Source organism: Canis lupus, chromosome 7 (assembly GCF_011100685.1).
Source record: "Canis lupus familiaris isolate Mischka breed German Shepherd chromosome 7, alternate assembly UU_Cfam_GSD_1.0, whole genome shotgun sequence".
Lineage (NCBI taxonomy): Eukaryota > Metazoa > Chordata > Mammalia > Carnivora > Canidae > Canis > Canis lupus.
In genome coordinates, this window is record NC_049228.1 from 73,525,337 (window position 1) to 73,545,249 (window position 19,913).

At 45.2% G+C, this 19,913-nt stretch overlaps 1 protein-coding gene across 1 annotated transcript in view; it reads right to left on the reverse strand.

The window, feature by feature from the left end:
- The window catches only part of LAMA1 (laminin subunit alpha 1), a 155,273-nt gene extending 135,772 nt beyond the window's left edge, over positions 1–19,501 (reverse strand). The window contains exon 1 of the mRNA XM_038543810.1: positions 19,399–19,501. Coding sequence (XP_038399738.1) covers positions 19,399–19,477 — 79 coding nt within the window. The 5' untranslated portion in view covers positions 19,478–19,501. The remainder of the gene's footprint in view (positions 1–19,398) is intronic.
- Positions 19,502–19,913: the final 412 nt, after the last annotated feature.

The following is a 19,913-nucleotide window of genomic DNA, read 5'->3' on the forward strand; positions in this document are numbered from 1 at the left end:
CAAGGGAACAAAATCACCCGTGTAGAGTTATCATGTGATTTCTTACATTTGGAGCTAGTCTGCAGAGCTTACATTGGGGCTGGCCTTCAGGGACACATTCGTAAGTGCTCAGGACTGGGGGCCTATGTACAAGGAAGGGTGGGGGAGCCTGAGGAGGGTTTAATCTGAAGGTATTTACACATCCCCAATTCCTAGAATATGTTCAAGAGGCTACTGACAAGTTGGGCCTATGTACAAGTAAGGGTGGGGGAGCCTGAGGAGGGTTTAATCTGAAGGTATTTACACATCCCCAATTCCTAGAATATGTTCAAGAGGCTACTGACAAGTTGTGGGAAAATGCATCATACCTCAAATGATTTTTTCTAGGAAACAATGCAAATATGCCTGTATATTATGAATTAGGTGTACCTGAAAAATAAAGTATAAATGAAACTGTTTTCCCACCTCTACTTCTGACTGATCAGCAATTGACAGAGGCTCCTTGCAACAACTGGTTCCTTCCTCTTCTGTCTCTTTTCTGTGAGACACCTGCAACCACGTTATCCTAACAGGAGCACACCATTTAAAGAAACTCTATTTCAGGTTGTCATAAACAAAAAAAAATATTTTAATCACTAGTAAGTGAGCTTGCTTTGTATATCAAATACCATAATTCTCAGAATGTTTAAATAATACACTATCAAGGCTAACGGTGAAATATGCAAAAGGTTTGCTTGCTTAGTGTTAAACAGGACTTTTGTTTCCAACAGGAATTATTTGAAAGTTACCAGTGAGTTATTTTCTCGCTCAAAAATTGAACAGGTGGGAGAATTTGTAGATGAAGACAACCTGGGGCACCTGGGTGGCTCAGTGGTTGAGCATCTCCTTTTAGCCTAGGAGTCCTGGGATGGAGTCCTGCATCAGGCTCCCTCCATGGAGCCTGCTTCTCCCTCTGCCTATGTCTCTGCCTCTCTATCTGTGTCTCTCATGAATAAATAAATAAAATCTCTTTACAAAAACTAAATAAATGAAAATGACCTGGAGTCTTCTCTAGGCTTGGAGCCCTTTCAGCTCAAGGCAGAAGCACAGCACCAAGTGGAGAGTGGCTCCCCACCCACCACTCCTCCACCCTCAAAAGCAAATACTTGGTTTTTGGACTAAACCAATTTAATCATTGATGGCTGTTAGTAAAAGAAAAGCTTTAAGATATTCTAGAGATTCCAAGGCCCTTTCCAACACAGTGCGGAGAAGGAAAAAGAAAGAAAAACCCTACATAATCAGTAAGGGGAAAGTCAAATTCAAACTCTGGGGAGACTGGCATTTAACACAGTTGACTTTTTTTTGTTGTTGTTGTTGTTTCATGTGGGAAGATGAAGAGAAGTTTAATCTCGGGAAAACCAGAGGGGGTGGTGAGCAAAAGACCTTCACAGGGTTTTGCTGAGTTCCATTTCCATAGCAATGGACTCAAGGTACCCTTGACAAAGACAGAGGTTTTCACTGAAAGATGAATAAGCGGAATGAACCAGCTAGCCACAAACACTGTCCGCAGAAGACAGCACCTCATCAGGACCCGCCTACTCCTCCCACAAAGGTTCATTTGATGTTTATATCCCGTGACTTCGTGGGTTTTGATTCAGCATAAGAGTTTAGCGCAGAGACAAAAACTATTATTCATTCATCAGGAAGTATTTTTCTCTTTTGCTGCCAAGGGCAGCAATTTAAATACTCTACCTGTTGAAAACATTATTGCGTTTAGGCAAAACACAAAAGCTCCTGCACACACATGTATTTTGACAATTCTGTATCATTCCCACTGCCCTGGGAAGGCCCCATTCCTCCTCCCTCCTTCTAGATCCTCACAGGAGTGGACCAGCTTAAAAGAAGGGTCAAAAAGCAAGGATGGCCTTTATGTTGAACACGGACAGCCTGTTGAATTAAAATGCTATCATATATTTTGCTTATATTGTGTATAATATGTACAATGTTTATAACATTCGTTTAAATACCTAAAGACATCAGTTAATCCCACATTTTTTAACCAGCCAAACACTTCCAAAAACCATCAACTTTTCTACTAACCCTTCAAGGTCTTAATTAATTATTTCTCTTACTTCTGCCTGTGTTCTATTATATAGGTTTTACTTGCTTCTGCTTTAAAACATTGGCATCGTCTTTGAGGAATGTAGCCCAAGGCCACTTCAAGCCCAAGGTGACCAGTGCCTTCACCCTTGGTTTAATGCTCCCTTGAAACTGTCCTCAAAGTTTTCATAATTTAAACAAAGGGCCCCCTATTTTCATTTTGCTCTAATTCTTCATGCACCTACTAGTAGCTTGGGACTGTCCTCCCAAGTGGCCATGTACCTCTGATCAAATCAGTCGGCATTCAAGTTACCAGCTGCAACTGAACACCAGTACGATGACCCCAAAGTGGCTGGATCCACCAGATTACAGCTCCTTTGATTCCAATTCATTCCTACAGGGACACCTTACAAACAAAGAAATCATATGAGATATCTCCTTCCTTGGACACCAACCGCAGACAAATACATTTAACAACCAGAGTAAACACTTCAATCAAAAGTACACAGACTTGAATTATCTCGGTAGCATTCTCACTGGGATTGATAATCCTGTATCTTCTCAGTTTCACTACCACGGTCTGTTTCTGAAATCAGGCTACCTCTTTCAAGAGATGTATATATTTAATGCCATCATGTCTCTATTTCTTTTCAAAAAGCTGTTACCAGGTGGAGGATGTGTGCAAGAATTTCACTCACTGACTCTCCTGTTCCTCGCCTCACACCTGCTCCTCACTCAACTTCAGCTGGGATTCTCTTCCTTTAAGTAACTAAAAATGCCCTTTTCAAGGGCATCAGCTTCCATGTTGCCCAACCCAACCTGCTATTCACCTTCAGTTTACCTGACCTTGTCAAAACTGACCTTTCTCTCTTCCTTAAATTCTGTCTTCTTTTTGCCTCCATCTCACTACAGACCTCCTGTTCCCCTTCTGTCACAGCACTCTGGTCGCTCTCTGCTTTATCCTAGAGGTCCCCACAGGAACCAATTTCCTATAGAAGGCCTACGATGGCCTGGTGCATTCACAGGGGGAAAAGAGGGAGGCAGTGTACTTGCCCAAAAAGTTATCTTGAAAAACAAAGAAGCAACCTACAGCATATTGAACTGAGGGCAGACACTTTGGTTTCCTACCTTGTGTGCTCAATGCTTCCTTGTTCAATTTAAATATGATATAAAAACGCATCACATGCATGGGACATGAATACATGAGGTCATCAAATTAATGGAATCTCAACGTGGCCAAAATAAAACCAGCTAAGTTTAACAGGGATAGATGCAGGACCCTTACTCCCCCCGCCCCCAAATCCACTGCAAACACTGCATAATCTTGGCAAAGGTAGAAAAGATATTATGGTTCCTTGTGATTATGGTTCCAGTATGCACAATATGAAAACAGTATTAGGAAAAAAGCTATCGTGATCTAAGGTTGAATTAATAATGCCATGCTTGGGATGCCTGAATGGCTCAGTGGTTGAGCATCTGCCTTTGGCTCTGGGAGTGATCCCAGGTCCTGGGATCGTGTCCTGCATCAGGCTCCCTGCATGGAGCCTGCTTCTCCCTTTGCCTGTGTCTCTGCCTCTCTCTGCCTCTCTCTCACGGATAAATAAATACAATCTTTAAAAAATAATAATAATAATGTCATGCTGTTAAAGACAGAAGATGATCCTTAGCATCCACAGATCTGATCATTATAATTCAGGTATGTACAAGACATTTGAAAGCCATTCTGCGCTCAACTCTGCGAAAAGCCATTCTGCACTCAACTGTTGAGAATTACCACAGTACTTCTTGGACTTTTCCATGTACAGATCACCTGGAGGTCTCCTTAAAAATGCAGATTCTGACTGCAAGTCTGAGGTAGGGCTGGGAGGCTTCATGGCAGACCATCTCCCAGGGGCTGCTGTTTTGGATTCAAAAGATTAAATGATCTCCTGGGTTGCTTCTAGCTCTTAATACTCTGGGGTTGGCTTACTCGGCCAAGCCTTGGCACAAAGACCAACAGACTAATTAGTAAGACCACGCTTCCCCCCAGCACTTTTCTGTCACTATTTAACCAGAACTCTAGACTCCCCATCCTGCATCCAAGTCTTAGAGCCTCTGCACAACTATTTCCAGAGGGAATGGGGCTTTTCCATTGAACAAAGGCTTTTGGCTTTACTGAAAAGAGGGGGGAAATCTTTGAGAGTTCCAAAATTGAAGACATAATAGATGCACAAGGCTCAATGGAGCCTCAACCAGGAAAATCTATTAAAGCCAACCAGTGGTTTGATCCCTGGGCCCTGTTCTACCAGAAAGATGCTGCCACTGGCCTGGTTTACTCACAGTGAAAATGATGCTGTTGAAGACATGGCGAACGTTTACAACATAACGATAAAATTTAAAGGAGGGATATTTATTAGCACAGTCTAATTCTGAGGGAGAGTCACCCTTTCAACCTGAGTCCTGCAGGTTGCTGGCATTCTGTGGGGGCTGCGGGGAGGGCTCTCCCCAAGTTGGGGAGAGGTGGGTTAGAGAGGACAGCATGACCTCTCTGCCCCAGCTGTCTCGGGACCTTGCATTTGAGCTTCCAGGAGAGGTTCTAGGTCTAGATGACAGAAGGAGAAGGGAGTTTTCAGAGCACCTCTGAAGGCAAAAGCAGGGCCACTCACAGAAGGTGGGGCCAGCTCCCCAGCCCAGTAAAGAAAATAGCTGGAGAAAGGTGGGGAAGGGCAAGGAGACACAGTTCGTCACCACAGCAGTAGCCTTGAGATGCTCTCTTTTTTTCTTATTAAAATAAAATGTTTGGGCAGCCTGGGTGGCTCAGCAGTTTAGTGCCGCTTTCAGCCTAGGGTGTGACCCTGGAGACCCAGGATCAGGTCTCGTGTTGGGCTCCCTGCATGGAGCCTGCTTCTCCCTCTGCCTGTGTCTCTGCCTCTCTGTGTGTGTGTCTCTCATGAACGGGTAAATAAAATTAATAAAATAAAATGTTCAATATGATTATCCTTTTATTTTTAAATTTCCTCTCTATATCTTTTACTCTGAGAATATAGGCAGGGAAAATTTACTTTATTTGCACACATTAGTAATGAAGAAATCAGAACCCAGGCTAAACCACACTGACACACATCTTCTGTAGCACGTTTTCTTTTAGAACAAACCAGTAAAAACCCAAAGGCCCATCTTCATCACACTCACCACCAGAGTTTGCACAGGTTGCCCGTTCTAAGTCTTTTGGTTCCACACACACAGTTTCCGATCTTCCTCAGCCCTCCCTTCCTGCACCTCAGCACAGTCCTGCCTCTGTGTTTCGCCCTTTCCTCTGGCTCTCACCCCGAAGAAGTTGGCAAGATCAGGGGCCTCATTTGTTTCTGAGGCCACACTCCTGGGCTGCCAGTCCAGCACGTCTGTAAATGTGGTGCTGCTTTCCTCACGGGGACTGCATTTCTCACAGAGTTCTCTTTCATTTGCCTAAGCTGACAATGCTCAGATGTAAAGTGAGGTCTGACTCACGATGAACACCTACTTAAGCACACATGGTAACTAGTAGAATATCTGGAATTTAAGATACTTTGGTATAAAGTATGCAAGAGGTGTGTGCGTGTGTGCGTGTGTGTGTGTGTGTGTGTGTGTGTGTCTCAGGTTAAACTACCCAGATGCAGCTAGTGTTAACACTGGAAAGGTACCTCCCAGGGGGTAATCAGCTGGTACTACAATCAGGAAGATTGCTTATATTCCAGAGGTCTCACCATAGTGTCCTGCTATCTGTCTCCACCAACACTGGCATTTTGCTAATTAGCAAGGAGAGTGTGAGAAATGGGCTATTAGGAAAACTAGTGGATTGTTCACGGCATGATAATAGGTAATAGAAATGGACTCTCACTGGAGAAATTCGTGGTGGTCAAGGGACCGACATACGTTAAAATATCTTAGAAAGGCTTCTGGCTGTAGCACTACAAAAACATTTCTAGGAGAAATTAAAGACCTAAATGAATGATGTATTTTTTCACGGGTAGAAAGACTCAGTATTATTAGACAGCAATTTCCCCTGCAATGTTTTTAGATTCAGTCTCCGTCCTATCAAAATCTCAGTGGGCATCGTTTGTAGAAATTGACAAGCTGATCCTAATGGAAATAAAAAGGACCTGGAACTGTCAAAGTAATTTAGGAAAAGTAAACAAAATTGAATGTCTTAAACTACAAATTTTCAAACTTACTATAAAACCAAAGGAATCCAGACAGCATGGTGTTTTGCATTAAAAAATACATATGAATCAATGAAACAATTAGAATCCAGAAATATGCTTATATTTATGGCAAATTGATTTTTCGCAAAATGCCAACGCAGTTTTGTCTTTCAAATAAATGTTTGGTACTACTCTACCAAACAGCAAATTTAGACCCTGCCTCCTCATTAAATGTAAAAGTCACCTTAAAATGGATCACAGACTTAAATGTAAGAGTTAAACTTGAAAACTTGTAGAAGAAAACCGAGGATAGAGGAGAAAATCTTTGTGACCTTGGACTGGGCAAAGAATTCTTAAATGTCATACCAAAAGAACAATCTATAGAAAAAAAAAAGGTAAAATGGATTTTTTTATTTTTATTTTTTAAGATTTATTTATTTATTCAGTCAGAGGGAGAGAGAGGCAGAGACACAGGCAGAGGGAGAAACAGGCTCCACGCGGGAAGGCCAATGCGGGACTCGGTCCCAGGTCTCCAGGATCACGCCCTGGGCTGCAGGCAGCGCTAAACCACTGTGCCACCAGGGCTGCCCATAAAATGGATTTTAAATAAAAAACTTTAATGTTTCAAAACACATTGTAAAGAAAATCTAGTGCTCCTGGCTGACTTAGTCAGTAGAGTGTGTAACTCTTGTTCTTGTGGTTGTAGACCCACATTAGGTATAGAGCCTACTTAAAATTAAAAAAAAAAAAAAAAAAAAAAAAAAGGAAAAGAAAATCTAAAGACAAGCCATAAACTGAGAGAAAATACTTTCAAATCATATTTCTGATAAAAGACTCATACCTAGGAAATATGAAGTACTCATAACTCAATACTGAAAAGACAGAAAACCCAATAAAAACCAGGCAAAATATTGGAATAGATATTTTTGAAGATTTATTTATTTATTTGAGAGAGAGAGTATGTGCGTGTGCTAGAGCAGTGGGGAGACAGGCAAAGGGAGAGGGAGAAGCAGACTCTCCGTTGAGCAGGGAGCCAGGATGCAGGCTACATCCCAGGACTCGGAGATCATGACCTGAGCCAAAACAAGAGCTGGACACTTAATCAACTGAGCCACCCAGGCACCCCTGGAATTGATATTTTGCCACAGAAGATGTGTAAATAGCTACTAAGCACATGGAATATGTTCCATACCATTCATTATTAAGTTAACAAAAGAAATGTAAGTTAAAACACAAAATGCCACTTCATAGCCACTAAAATATCTACAATCAGAAAGATAAATACAGTACTGGTGAAGATGTGGGGTAACTGGATGCTCATAAGCTGCTGATAGGAATCACTTTGGAACCACTTTGGAAAAGAAACTCATAGTCTTTTTAAAAAATTAACATAAGGACTGTCTGGGTGGCTCAGTCGGTTAAGCATCTGACTCCTGATTTCAGCTCAGGTCATGATCTCAGGATCATGAGCTTGAACCCCATGTCAGGCTCTGCACTCAGGGAAGTCTGCTTCAGACTCTCTGTCTCCCTCTCCCTCTGCCCACCCTTATTCTCTCTCTCTCCAATAAATACATAAATAAAACCTAAAGAAAAAAATTAACATAAACTTTCCTATACTCCACTCTTAGGAATTTCACTCCAGAGAAATGAAACCTAGCTACAGGAAGACCTGAATGCAACTGTTTTATAGCATCACTCCTAATAGTCCCAAAATGGATGCAATGAAAATGTCTATCAACTGGTGACTGGATTTTAAAAAACGGCTATCTACACAATGGAACAATATTCAGCAATAAAGTATTATAACCTCCAGATATATGCCACAACCTGGATCAACCTAGAAAGCATTTTGTTAAAAGAAAGAAGATAGACACAAAAGGACACATATTGTATGACTCCACACGTATGAAATTTCCAGAAAGGGGAAATCTAAAAGTATAGAAAGCAGATGATTGGTTGGGGCTGAGGTGAGGGTGGAGGTGGAGACTGAGTACAAATGAGCATAAGGAAGACTTTTAAGGTCTTGGAGATATTCCACACCAGATTGTGGGGACGACTGTACAACTCCAAATTTACTAAAAACTATCGCACAGCACAGATCCAATTGGTGGGATTTTATGGTATGTAAATTATACCCTGATAAAACTATCGAAACACAAAGGAGTCCCTCCTCAACCTTGCATGTGTGTACCGGGTGTATGGTCACACAACCTGTAGCTTTCATTCTGAAGGATGCTGATACCACCTGAGGACTGATCCCTGAAATGTCTGGCATCCAGAGAGTGGCTTAGGAAGGTTGCATATGGCTTGATGCTGATTCAAGAGAGAAGTCTGCACATCCAGGACAAGAAGTTGCAATTCTTTTTTTTTATAAATTCTTTTTTTTTAATTTTTTTTTATTTATTTATGATAGTCACAGAGAGAGAGAGAGAGGCAGAGACACAGGCAGAGGGAGAAGCAGGCTCCATGCATCGGGAGCCCGATGTGGGATTCGATCCCAGGTCTCCAGGATCGCGCCCTGGGCCAAAGGCAGGCGCCAAACCGCTGCGCCACCCAGGGATCCCAGAAGTTGCAATTCTATCAAATTCATTGCCTGTGGTCTCTGACTTGTTTTAGATTTGACTGCTAATTAAGGTATGTCAATAAATTTGTAATGTGTAAGCTATGCATTTGACATCATCTGGTGGGTTAGATTGTAGGGGAGCAGTGAATCCTTGTGCACCTCAAACTTCTCAATGGGTTCCATCATTCACCCAAAAAGAACCTAAGCATTTTGTATGACAAAATTGGCTTAGGCCAGTTGGTAACAGAAACTGAAGTGATGTTTATTTTCTTTACTAGCTGATTCCTTTGAATATCGTTTTGGAAATATTTTACTACACAATTTGAAATTATTTCATTGACAGACACTGTCTTATGCACAAATTTTCAGGGATGTCTGAGCACCTAAATGAGGCATATCTTAATTCAGTCAATTATAATATTGAAAAAGAAACCAACAAAGTTGGAAACCACTAAAGACACAGGAGATGTTATACTCATATTTCTAAGGAGAATAGGCCATTCTTTCATTCAGTAATAAGTGATTTTTATCAAACAAAAATCCATCTGTGACATAAATTCTGTATGCCTTTGTTCTGTTCCTGAGAAGAGGAGGATGGCTTAGCTCAGAATGCCCGGAGGAGAACAGCTGTTCTTCCACTTAAACAAAGTCCTCCAACCACAGGCAGGTAGGGTTCTTTAAAAAAACAAAAAACAAAAAACAAAAAACAAAAAAACAACCTCTATTATAAAAATATAACTATAAGAGCTAGTTAACTAATGCCAACAAATCTTCTGAAGTCACATTCTTTAAAAGGAAGCCCCATGCAGTAGAAATGTAGTGGTGAATCAGAGTTCTCTGTTTATGGTGATGTTATTCTAAAGTAACAAGTAGAGTCATAATGGTGTTGAGACCTTTGGAAACAAGAATCTCTCCCAGATCAGAACTGAGGAACACATGAAGTGGGATTCTTTGGATATTCCTCATGCTCATTTGACAACGAGCACTGGAGGTGCAAAATCCACTGGTCACCAGTGTGTGGAACATTCTAGAAAGTTAAGTACCTGTTGACTGTGTGTGTTCATTGCTGCCTTGAGATACTTGGAAGTTAGTGGCTCCAAATCTAGGAACAAGATTTTGTTAAATATAATCAAGTTTTAAATTTGTATTGAATGATCACCATCAGCCATTATCTTAACTATAAAAATGTAATCCGGTCCTTCTTTGTACTGAATGAGTAGATGGGGGGAAAAAAAACGGTTAATCTCTTCAAGTTATTCAGCAAGCTCCTGATTATCAGATTCTGTGGCTCTTCTCTCTCCATATTTGGATGCTAACTGTGAGCACGAAAAGCATCTGGACTTCTCATTTCTGCCACTAGGTCATCCCTGATCATGTGTTCTGGTTTAGAATGTGAGCTAAGGTCCTGGTCCCCAAAATGTTGGTCTACCCTCTACCTTTGCTTAATTATCTGAATTCCTCCTCATTACCCCTCCTTGACTTCTGTCACCCAGCCTTCTTGAGCTGGTATCCTGTCCTTTCCCGGCTACCATGCCCCAGGACATTAGCACTCTGTTTAGCGATTTCCCTAATCCCAACTACTTGTCTGTCTGATCCCTAAATGATGCCCACTGGTCTCCTTCCTACTCCTGTTGCCTGTCTGCACTGGGACTTCCATTCATTCACCCAGCTAGTATTTACAGGATTGACACTAAATGCCAGGCACTGTGCTGGCCATTAGAAATCAGAACAATACCTCCTGCCCTCAAGGGGAGACAGCGAGTCAACAGTTACAAAATGATGTGCTGCGCAGGTATATAAACAAATTGCCATGGCAAAAAGCAAGTGGAAAGCCTGAATTATGGGGCAGAGCAGAGTAGGTCAGAGTGCCACAGGCGACAGAAATGACTTACCATGGACAGTGTGTTCAGTGTGCGAGCCACCACATCGCACTGTGGGAACCAGAGATCTCAGAATGGCCAAAATAGGCTTGGCAGTGGGAGAAGAAGCTATGGAGAGGTCTGAGCACAGAGGGCCCTGGAAGTCCTGCTCCCAGAGAATGAGAAGCCATTCAACAGGAGTGGAGTGATACGGTCAACTTCACAGCTTTCTGAGCTCTTATTTGCCACATCAGACTTCAACTCAGCACCTGCAGCTGGGCTGACCCTTCCAGCAGAGTTTGCCCTCCCCTCACCTTCCCCCCTTACCCCCCATCTCTAAAGATGTGCCCAGGTCCAGACTCTGGTTCTGGCATTCTGGGGTTAATTCCTTTCCAAGGGCAATTCCTTTCCAAGTACCTGTGCTGGGAGCTGGTCTACAAGGTCAATACAGGGGGTGTGTTTGATACACGGTATATGTGGTATATGTGTGGAGGGAGTGTTGTGTATGTGGTAGTGGTAGGAGGTGCTAGGGATGTAAAAGGAAGAATGGTTCTTTTCTTTTGGGGTGGAGCTAGAAGGGAAACAATAAGCCAAACACTGGGAGAAAAAAAAAAAAAAAAAAAAAAAAAACTTCTGAAGGAAGGCAGGAAAAGCAAGGGCATAATGGATCATCAATCAAAGACCAGATCGGAGGATAGGAGAAGTAGGTGTGTAAGGACAGCTAGACTTTGTAGTCACTCGACCTGAGAAGGTGAAGATTGGATCCGGAGAGAAGGAGGCAGTCCAGATAAACCCAGAGAAAAAGATACTCGTGGCTTGTCCATTTAAAGAGGTTGGGAGGGAGGGACACAACACCAGATAATGTCTACATATGGGATGGATTTACTAAATTTTGGTGAATTATTTAAAGAATGAAAAAATAATCCTATCAATCAACTACTCAAACCTGCAAGGACCGAATCGTATCCCCAGACAGGAGGGACTCTGAACGTCATATTTGATCAGGAGGGGTTTAACGAAAGAAGGGCCTTTATGTGGGACAAAGTCAGCAAACGGCTCCTGTAACCAGAATCACAGCAATTAGTAAATATCAGCTGAGGACTCACCAGTGACAAACACCTGCCAGGGGGCCCCTGGGACACCAGGAGGAACCATCTCTGTCCAAGAAATGTCAGTGACACAGGCTTTGAGTGCAGGGAGCCCTGGCAACTTTGAGGTGCTTAGTATCACCCCTGCTTCCCAGAGGAGTGGGAATCGCATGCACAGACGGGAGGGGAGCAGGGAGGGTGCTTGGGTCTGAGCGCTGGGTATCTGCACAGGGCATTAGCCTCCAGGAGGTAGCAGGCTCGGTGGGGTCAGTGGCCCAGATCTGCCCCCAGGTAAGGGCTGTTACCAGGTACTGCTTCCTTTCCCAAGCCTGCCTTACTGTGTAATCGCATTCACTGGCACAGCAAAGTTCATAATGTTAACCTAGTGGCTCCCAACCCTGGCTGCACAGTGGAATCACACAGGGAGTACTTATACAAAATTTTTTTAAAGATTTATTTATTTATTTGAGAGAGAGAGAGAGAGAGAGAGAGAGCAAGCACGCAGAGGGGTGAAGACAGAGGGAGAAGGAGAGAAAAACCCAAGCAGATTCTGTGCCCAGTGTGGAGTCCAAAGAGGGGCTTGGTCCCAGGACCCTGAGATCATGACCTCTACTCCAGGAAGATACTTTTTTTTTTTTTTTAAATTTATGATAGTCACAGAGAGAGAAGGAGAGAGAGGCAGAGACACAGGCAGAGGGAGAAGCAGGCTCCATGCACCGGGAGCCCGATGTGGGACTCGATCCCGGGTCTCCAGGATCACGCCCTGGGCCAAAGGCAGGCGCCAAACCACTGCACCACCCAGGGATCCCCAGGAAGATACTATTTTAAAATGGCAACTCCCTTTAAGAAAAGCAATATAAGCTTCCAAAGGCATTTCACATGTTAGTGAATCTCTCAAAAGCCCTCCACCCCACAATTCTAGAACAAAATTTTCCCTGAATCCAGGAGTGCAGTTATAAAGAGTTGGGAAAAGTAGACTGTACAAAAACAAAATCAGTGTGTGGGTGAAGGAGGTCAAAAGGTACAAACTTTCATCTATAAATAAAACAAATCCTGGGGAGGTAACATGCAGCACGGTGATCACAGTTAATAATACCGTATTGCATATTTGAAAGTTGCTGGGGGATCCCTGGGTGGCTCAGCGGTTTCGCACCTGCCTTTGGCCCAGGGCGCGATCCTGGAGTCCGGGATCGAGTCCCGCGTTGGGCTCCCGGCATGGAGCCTGCTTCTCCCTCTCCTCTGCCTGTGTCTCTGCCTCGCTCTCTCTCTCTCTCTCGAATAAATAAATAAAATTTTTAAAAAAGAAAGACAGTTGCTAAAAGAGTAAATCTTAAAAGTTCTTATCACAGGAAAAAAAATTGGTAACTACATATAGGAATGGATGTTAATTAACTTCACTTATCATGGTGATCATTTTGCAACATATACAAATATCGAATGATTACGTTGTACACCTGAAACTAATATAATGTAATATGTCAATTACACCTCCATTGAAAAAAAAAAGCCAGAATTAGAATAAAGAGGCGGGAAGGTTGGACAGGGGAATTCTGAGGGTGAGGAAAGAGTGCTGGCATAGGGCACCATAGGGCACAATAATAGGAACAGAAGGCAAGCTGAGTGGCAGAGAGAGTTGTGGAAATAACTAAACTAGAAACCCGAAAGAGTCGGCTTGAAGACCAACTGGAAAGTTGTGCCTTTCAAGTCCTTGTGCCTCTGGATACCAAAATGGGAATAAGGTTTTTTGAAACACAGATTCCAGATCCCACATTGCCCGGCAAATGCTAGTCCCCTGGTGTGAAATGAAATATAGGGAGCCAGGGGAGCTCCTGGCCAGAAGAGAGTCAGGACTCAGGGCTGGGTTGGCGATCCAGGGGCTGCGGAAGGGTTTTCTGGTTGTTAAGGCTACCCTGCCTGTGGAGCATCTGTGGGTGGTGCCACCCTCCCTCTGCCAACATCTCAGGTCTGAGCACAAGAACCCTGGAGCCTCAAGTTATCTGTGTATTGAAAGAAATGCTGGGAGCTAAGGATTTGATCTTTGCAGGAAAAAAAAAAAAAATAATCCTTCTTTTTGACCTCCCCTTACAGAATTCTAGGCAAGCCATCCAAGAGAGGGCCAGAGAATTTCCTGAGGTCCTGGTGGGAAGTTAAGGAGCAAGGGAACAAAACGGAGGAAATGCTTCAGGAAATGGGGAAGGAACGAGGGCATTTTCTAAACATACTCATTGATCTGACTTTGACATTCCCAGCAACAGTGCAGGAGGTTCTCTGGCACAAGAATTTGAGTCACACTGCCTGCTAGGCCAACAGATCAGACTTCAAAGAAACTTCAGGAATGAAGAGATGGAAACTTCAAATAGTAAATTCAGAAAAGACAAAAAAAAAAAAAAAAAGCATGCACAGGAGCTGAAGCCAGGATCTTATGTATTTCCACTCACCACGGTTTCTGGATGAACACTCTGAGATAAATGCTTACCTAGGCAAGAATGCCATCCCTCAGGCTGATTTGGATTCTCACTGCCTCCATTGTCTGTCTCCTGCCCCCAAGCAAGACACAGAATCCTTGGGAACTAGTTAACCCAAAGAAAGCTCTCCTGATCCAGCCTTGAAATCGCAAAGCCTCAAGTGGGGGGATTCTGTGATGTGAAATGGTTACTCTGGGCACTGACGGTCACCCTCAGCATCAAGGACATGGAAATGCAGTGAACCCAGCTGTCCCCGTGGTGCTTTGGGGCCGAAACAGCTCCCTGGCTGGCTTGTTCCAACAGAACCCAAGTTCATGACCTTAACTCAATTACTTCTTATAAAGGATTTTTTTTTTCTCCTCATTAATTTTGAAATGCTTTTATTTATTTACTCACTTGTCCATGGAGACATAATAGTATTTAGAAAATACAGCAAGAAAAGGATTATCTGTAAGCATATAAATAAGCTATAGACATCTTCTTAGCAGACTATAATATCTCTTGTTTGTCCAAACATTTCTGAGGAATGTAACTAAAAACATCATCTAAGGTCTAAGATGGAGAGTTCTCCCTGGTGTCTCCAGCTAATTTTTGTATTCAAAGTGCAGACTTCATTCACTGGGAATTTTCTTTTTTAATTAATTTTTTTCTGTGTCTGCCACAGGTGTTCCAGTAGCAAATCATACTTAGTTGGTAAAATAAATAACACACTATCCTAAACTTCTAAAAGAATTATTCTCCAACTTGACTCCAACTTGGTATCATAAATCTCCTAAAATATATTTTCAAAAAAGTATTTACTGCATAAGGAATATCTTGTTAATGCATGGTAAGCAACACTGCCAGAATGAGAACAGTGTCATGAAATCAATCGGTCGCCTAGTTTTTAAATTCCATAAGATCTAGGAAACACTGTTGTGTATCAAAGACCATGTTAGAAGGGACAAGTTGAAGGTGACAGGTTTACAAGTCTGTACCATCATTAAATGATGTACTAATACCCTGCAACAGAGCCACTGAAGTATTAGAATGGGGAGGGGGCAGTGGAGAGAGGAAGATTGTTTGATGTTTTGTCAGGAAATAACTGGGACCTCCCTTAGACAGAAGAAGTAGGTTCCATAAAGCAGCTTGCTTTTAAGAGTTACATCTACGGGAGGATAAACAAGAAGCCAAAAGTCGTGGTTGCCTCAAAAGAAGGTGACAAAAGTCAAGATTTAACCTTTTCCTATATTTGAATTTTGTACCATGGGCATGGATTATCTATAAAAAGTTTTTCGAAGTTATTTGATTCATAAGCAAAAATATTAATTTCAATTTGGCTCAACAAAGATGGGTGGCTATTAACTGCTGGGAACGTTGCAAAGCAATGATCCTGCAGATATGAATAAAACAGTCTCTGCTCTCAAGACATGCAAGTCAGTTGAGCAAGAGAGATTGGCCAGCCATTTGTTTATGCCACCAAGATAAGGAGATAAGCACAACAGCATTAAGTGGAGAGACCCGCTGGGAGTTTAGGGAAGAGCACCTAATAAGTACTTTGGCATCCAGGGGACTGGGAAGGTTTTCCAGGGCATTAGAACCTAAACAGCAAGCACTTCACAGCCAGCATGCAAGGAAATACTGGTTGCCTATGAGTAGATACAAGTGTGCCTAAAATAATGTCCCTCAGCTCTGGGACAACAGGCTAGCCAGAGTCCCAGCCTCCTTGGTTTAGCCCCAGTTTGATGCACATTGCTGTTATTTTGTGTATACATGTGAAAAAGTAAGGGATGGGAGTGGCACCAGTCTGAGCTTGTATGATGGTGTTTCTAGAAAAATCAGAGGTGGTAGTGCTGAGAAGGGAGAAGAGGCAGGAGGAGGGGGGTCTGGTGAGAGAACCAAAACAATATTTCATGGGAAAAACAAACAATTCCTGAGCCCTGTCAGCAGTGGGGACAAAACAATGGAGACAGATTGCATTGATTTGCAGGAGGTAAAATCAACAAGTCTTAATGACCAAATGAATATGGGCAATGAAAGAGGGAAGGGTGCCCGGGATGGTGAGCGCACATGACAGGCATAACATAACGGTCATGGCCACAGATCCTATGCCTGTGACACTATGACATGCCCAACACCATGCCAAATATTGGCACCATGCCAAATATTGGCATGTGTTTTTTAATCACATGAATCCTACTCGTTTTATAGACAGGAAGACTGGCATTCAGAGCTGTTAAGGTGGTAACTAATGTTATCGCTCATCAGAGGGACAAGTCTGGTATTTAAGCCCAAGACTATTTAATTCCAAGTCCAGACTCCAAATTTTGAAACAACTATGCATCCCAGAGAATACAGCTGGGAAGAGGGCCTCCCTCATAATTCTGTATAAAATAGTAACAGTGATGCCCTCCGATCTATTTTGAGGGCTAACACTGTTCTAGACGCTGTTCTAACACTTTTCTTGCATTGTTTCATTTTATCATTAACAGCCTCTCCAGGGAGGCCCTGTTATTATTCCCATTTTGCAGATGGTGAAACCAAAGCAGAGGAAAGCTAAGTAACTTGCCCAATTTCCCCCAGCTAGTAAGACCAGAGAATAAAACATCTAAAGCTTAAAGATCTTGTCACCACCCCCCCCAAAGTTACTGTAGATGATAATGAATATCCATAGGACTTTTTGAATGAATTATTATAAAATGGTAGGAGGTTTCAAGGATGATTTCTTTGAAATAAGTGGGTATATAAACATCTTATGATACTTATACAGCAGTGCAATTCTAAGAGTGGCACAAGACATTACAAACAATATGTACATTTACTTCATATCTTTGTGGCATTTAAATTCTTTATGACGTTATATTAACTACAGTGGTAGGCTTTGTATTTAATGTCTGGAAAAGAGGAAGGGGAAAGGAGTGGGCCAAAGCCTAGGATATGCAGAAGGTGGGCAGTGTTTTTATTACACATATTCTTGTTTCTAACTGCTAAGATCAGTATTTTTTCTGCCCTTACTTGGGCAATACAGCTACAGAAGAGAAAAATATGCCTTTGAAACCCCTTGAGGCATACATACTTTACTGTGGAGTATATATACATCCTAAATTTGAATACTATGCGATTTTGAAAATGAAGTAAATGTTCTTCTATTCATACATTTTTTCTTTATACTCAGAACTATTTACTTTTTTTTTAAAAAAAAGGACGATTTAAAAGAGAAAAGGTGATGAGCCAACCTATGAAACAATTATAATTCTATGTAATTGCTTAGTCGTGGACTTAAAACACTATTTTAAGAAACACACCACCTCTTATTCTAGACCTAGGAATAACTCATTTTAAACAGGTTACATTTCAAGGTCAGTGAACCACTGGGTCCTATACTGTGAGTCCTAAGGGAATCCAGAGAGACACAGATCTTATCGAGAACTGCTAATAATCTGAGTGCTATTAGATAATGATCATTTTCCAAAATGCAGGCACCAGAGAGCCAACTCAGCAGTGCTATAGGTCGGGATGCTTTCATTACGACCACATTATACCATTTCACTCATTATTTACGCTATATATGTAGAGCACAGATTATTTTTTAAAATGAAAACTCCCTCAAAGGTGCTCGCTAGGAAGCAGGGTGTTGGTTGACCGGGTGGGGAAGGCAGTGTTAAAGACTCAAAGGCTCCCGCGGTGGGTGGCTTTCCACAGCATCTTAAGCAGGAAAGCCCCATGTGGTCCCACTTTCTCCAAACACCATTCATAACGTCCCACGCCAAGTGCTCAGCTCCTAGGGGCAAGAAAAACATTCGGGGCATCTCCTCCATCTGGGACTTTCAATTTCTTAGAACAATAAGTCTGGGCCAAGTTGCTCTCTCCCCACCCTTTGGGAAACTGGGACTCGTGCACTTCGAGCGGCCGGAGAGAAAGGAGCTGTGCTCTCAGCGCCAGAGCCTCCCCTCCCTCCCTCCCTCCCTCCCTCCGGCTCCTTTCTGGAAGGCCCAGCTCCTAAACCCCCCTGCACCCCAGCCCCGCTCCCAGCCCAGCCCGCGCGGAGCAGGCGCCGGGGTTCAAAGCTGCGTGGCCAGCTCCGCTCGAGTGCGCTCATCACGGATGCCTGAATGAATGAGAGCGACACGTCCCTGCAGAGTTCACAACTCTGCACAATGCCCAAGCACACATTTTTCCCACGAGAGTATTTCGCATTCCTCCTCCCTACTTTTGACCTGGTTTCCCCCCCCCCCCCCACCGTGGGTTTTTTTTTTTTTTTTTAAATGAAATGTGTGTTTGTGGGAATGTGCCCGTGGTCATATGTGACGCACATTACGATGCATCCAACAAATAGTGTGACCGCCTAGCCAACTAGGAGCGACGCTGGCGGGACCTCGCCGAGTCTCCACTCTGTCCAGCGAGGAATGGAGAGGTCCGCGGAACGGGGCCCAGGCATTGGTAGAAGCCTTGGAAGTTTGCTTGGGGTTTCGGTTCTGCCCACACCTTGCCAAGGCAACCACTGCACCGGTGCAGCGAGGGAGCGCGCAAAGTCCTCCCTCGGCCGCGGGGTCCCTGGGCCCGGGGCGCCCGCGCTCTAAGCCTGGCTTGGCCGCTCCGGGGGCTGCACAAAGAGCGCAGTTTCGGAAGGAGGCGCATCGGTGGCCGGGACCGACCAGAACCGGGCTCCCGCCAGCGCCGCCAGGGCCGCGCTTCTCACCGGGGTCTGTCCCCACTCGCCCACCCCGGCCGCCAGGCGCCCCCCAAGCCGCCTTTCCCCGCCGCGCACCGGCCGCTCTCCACCGCGGGACAATGAGGGCGGCTCGGGGGTCGCCTTTCCCATTCATCGCCCGCCGCAGCCGGGGCTGCGAGCTGGGGACCCGCGGGGTCGCAACCCCCTCCCGCGCCCCTCCCCGCACGCTCGCCGCAGCTGCGCTCCTGATCGCGAGAAGCCAGAAGCCCCAAATAAACAAACAAAACACCCAAACCGAGTGGAAGCCCCCGCCCCTCCCCCGAGGAGTTTCGAGCCCCGGGTCGGAGGAGCGGGCCGCGTCCGTCTCGGGGGGCGCCCCCGCCCTCTGCGGCCCGGCCCGGCCCGGGAGACGCCCCCCAGGCCCGCGGAGCCCCACGTGCGCGACCCCGGGTCCCCCGCAAGAGGCGGCACAGCCGCGCGCTTTTGTCCCGCAGCCGCCGCCGCCCGCGGGGACCGGGGACGGGGACGGGGACGGGGACGGGGACGGGGCTCACCTCTCTGCTGGCACCGTGCGGCGGCCCAGAGCAGCGAGGCCAGGAGCGCGACCCCCGCGCCGCCGCAGCCACCGCGCATCGCGCCGCCGCCGCTCGGGGGGACTCCGGGAGGAACCGCACGGCCACCGCGGGGCTCTCGGCGGAGCGCGGCCCGCCCCGGCGCCCCGCCCGGCCTCCCGCCCGCAGGCCCCTCGGACACCCCCGCCCCGCCCCGCCCCGCCCCGCCCCGCCGACCCCTCCCCCACCGGCCCCTCGCTCGGCCCCGGCGACCCGCGGGGACCCGCCGCCCCAGCTGGCCGCCCGCCCCGCGCGGTGCTCGGAGAGCCCTGGCTGGGGGGGGGGGGGGGGGGGGTGCCCGGGCCGGGCCAGGGGGATGGGCGGACGGAGCGGCCGGGAGGAGAAGAAAATGCGCTGGAGGCGGCGCGGGCGCCAGGATTCCGAGAAAGCGGAGACAGCAGCGTTGGTCCTGCTGACCCCTGCGGCCCCACCGCGGCTCCGCGCCCCGGCCGGGCTGG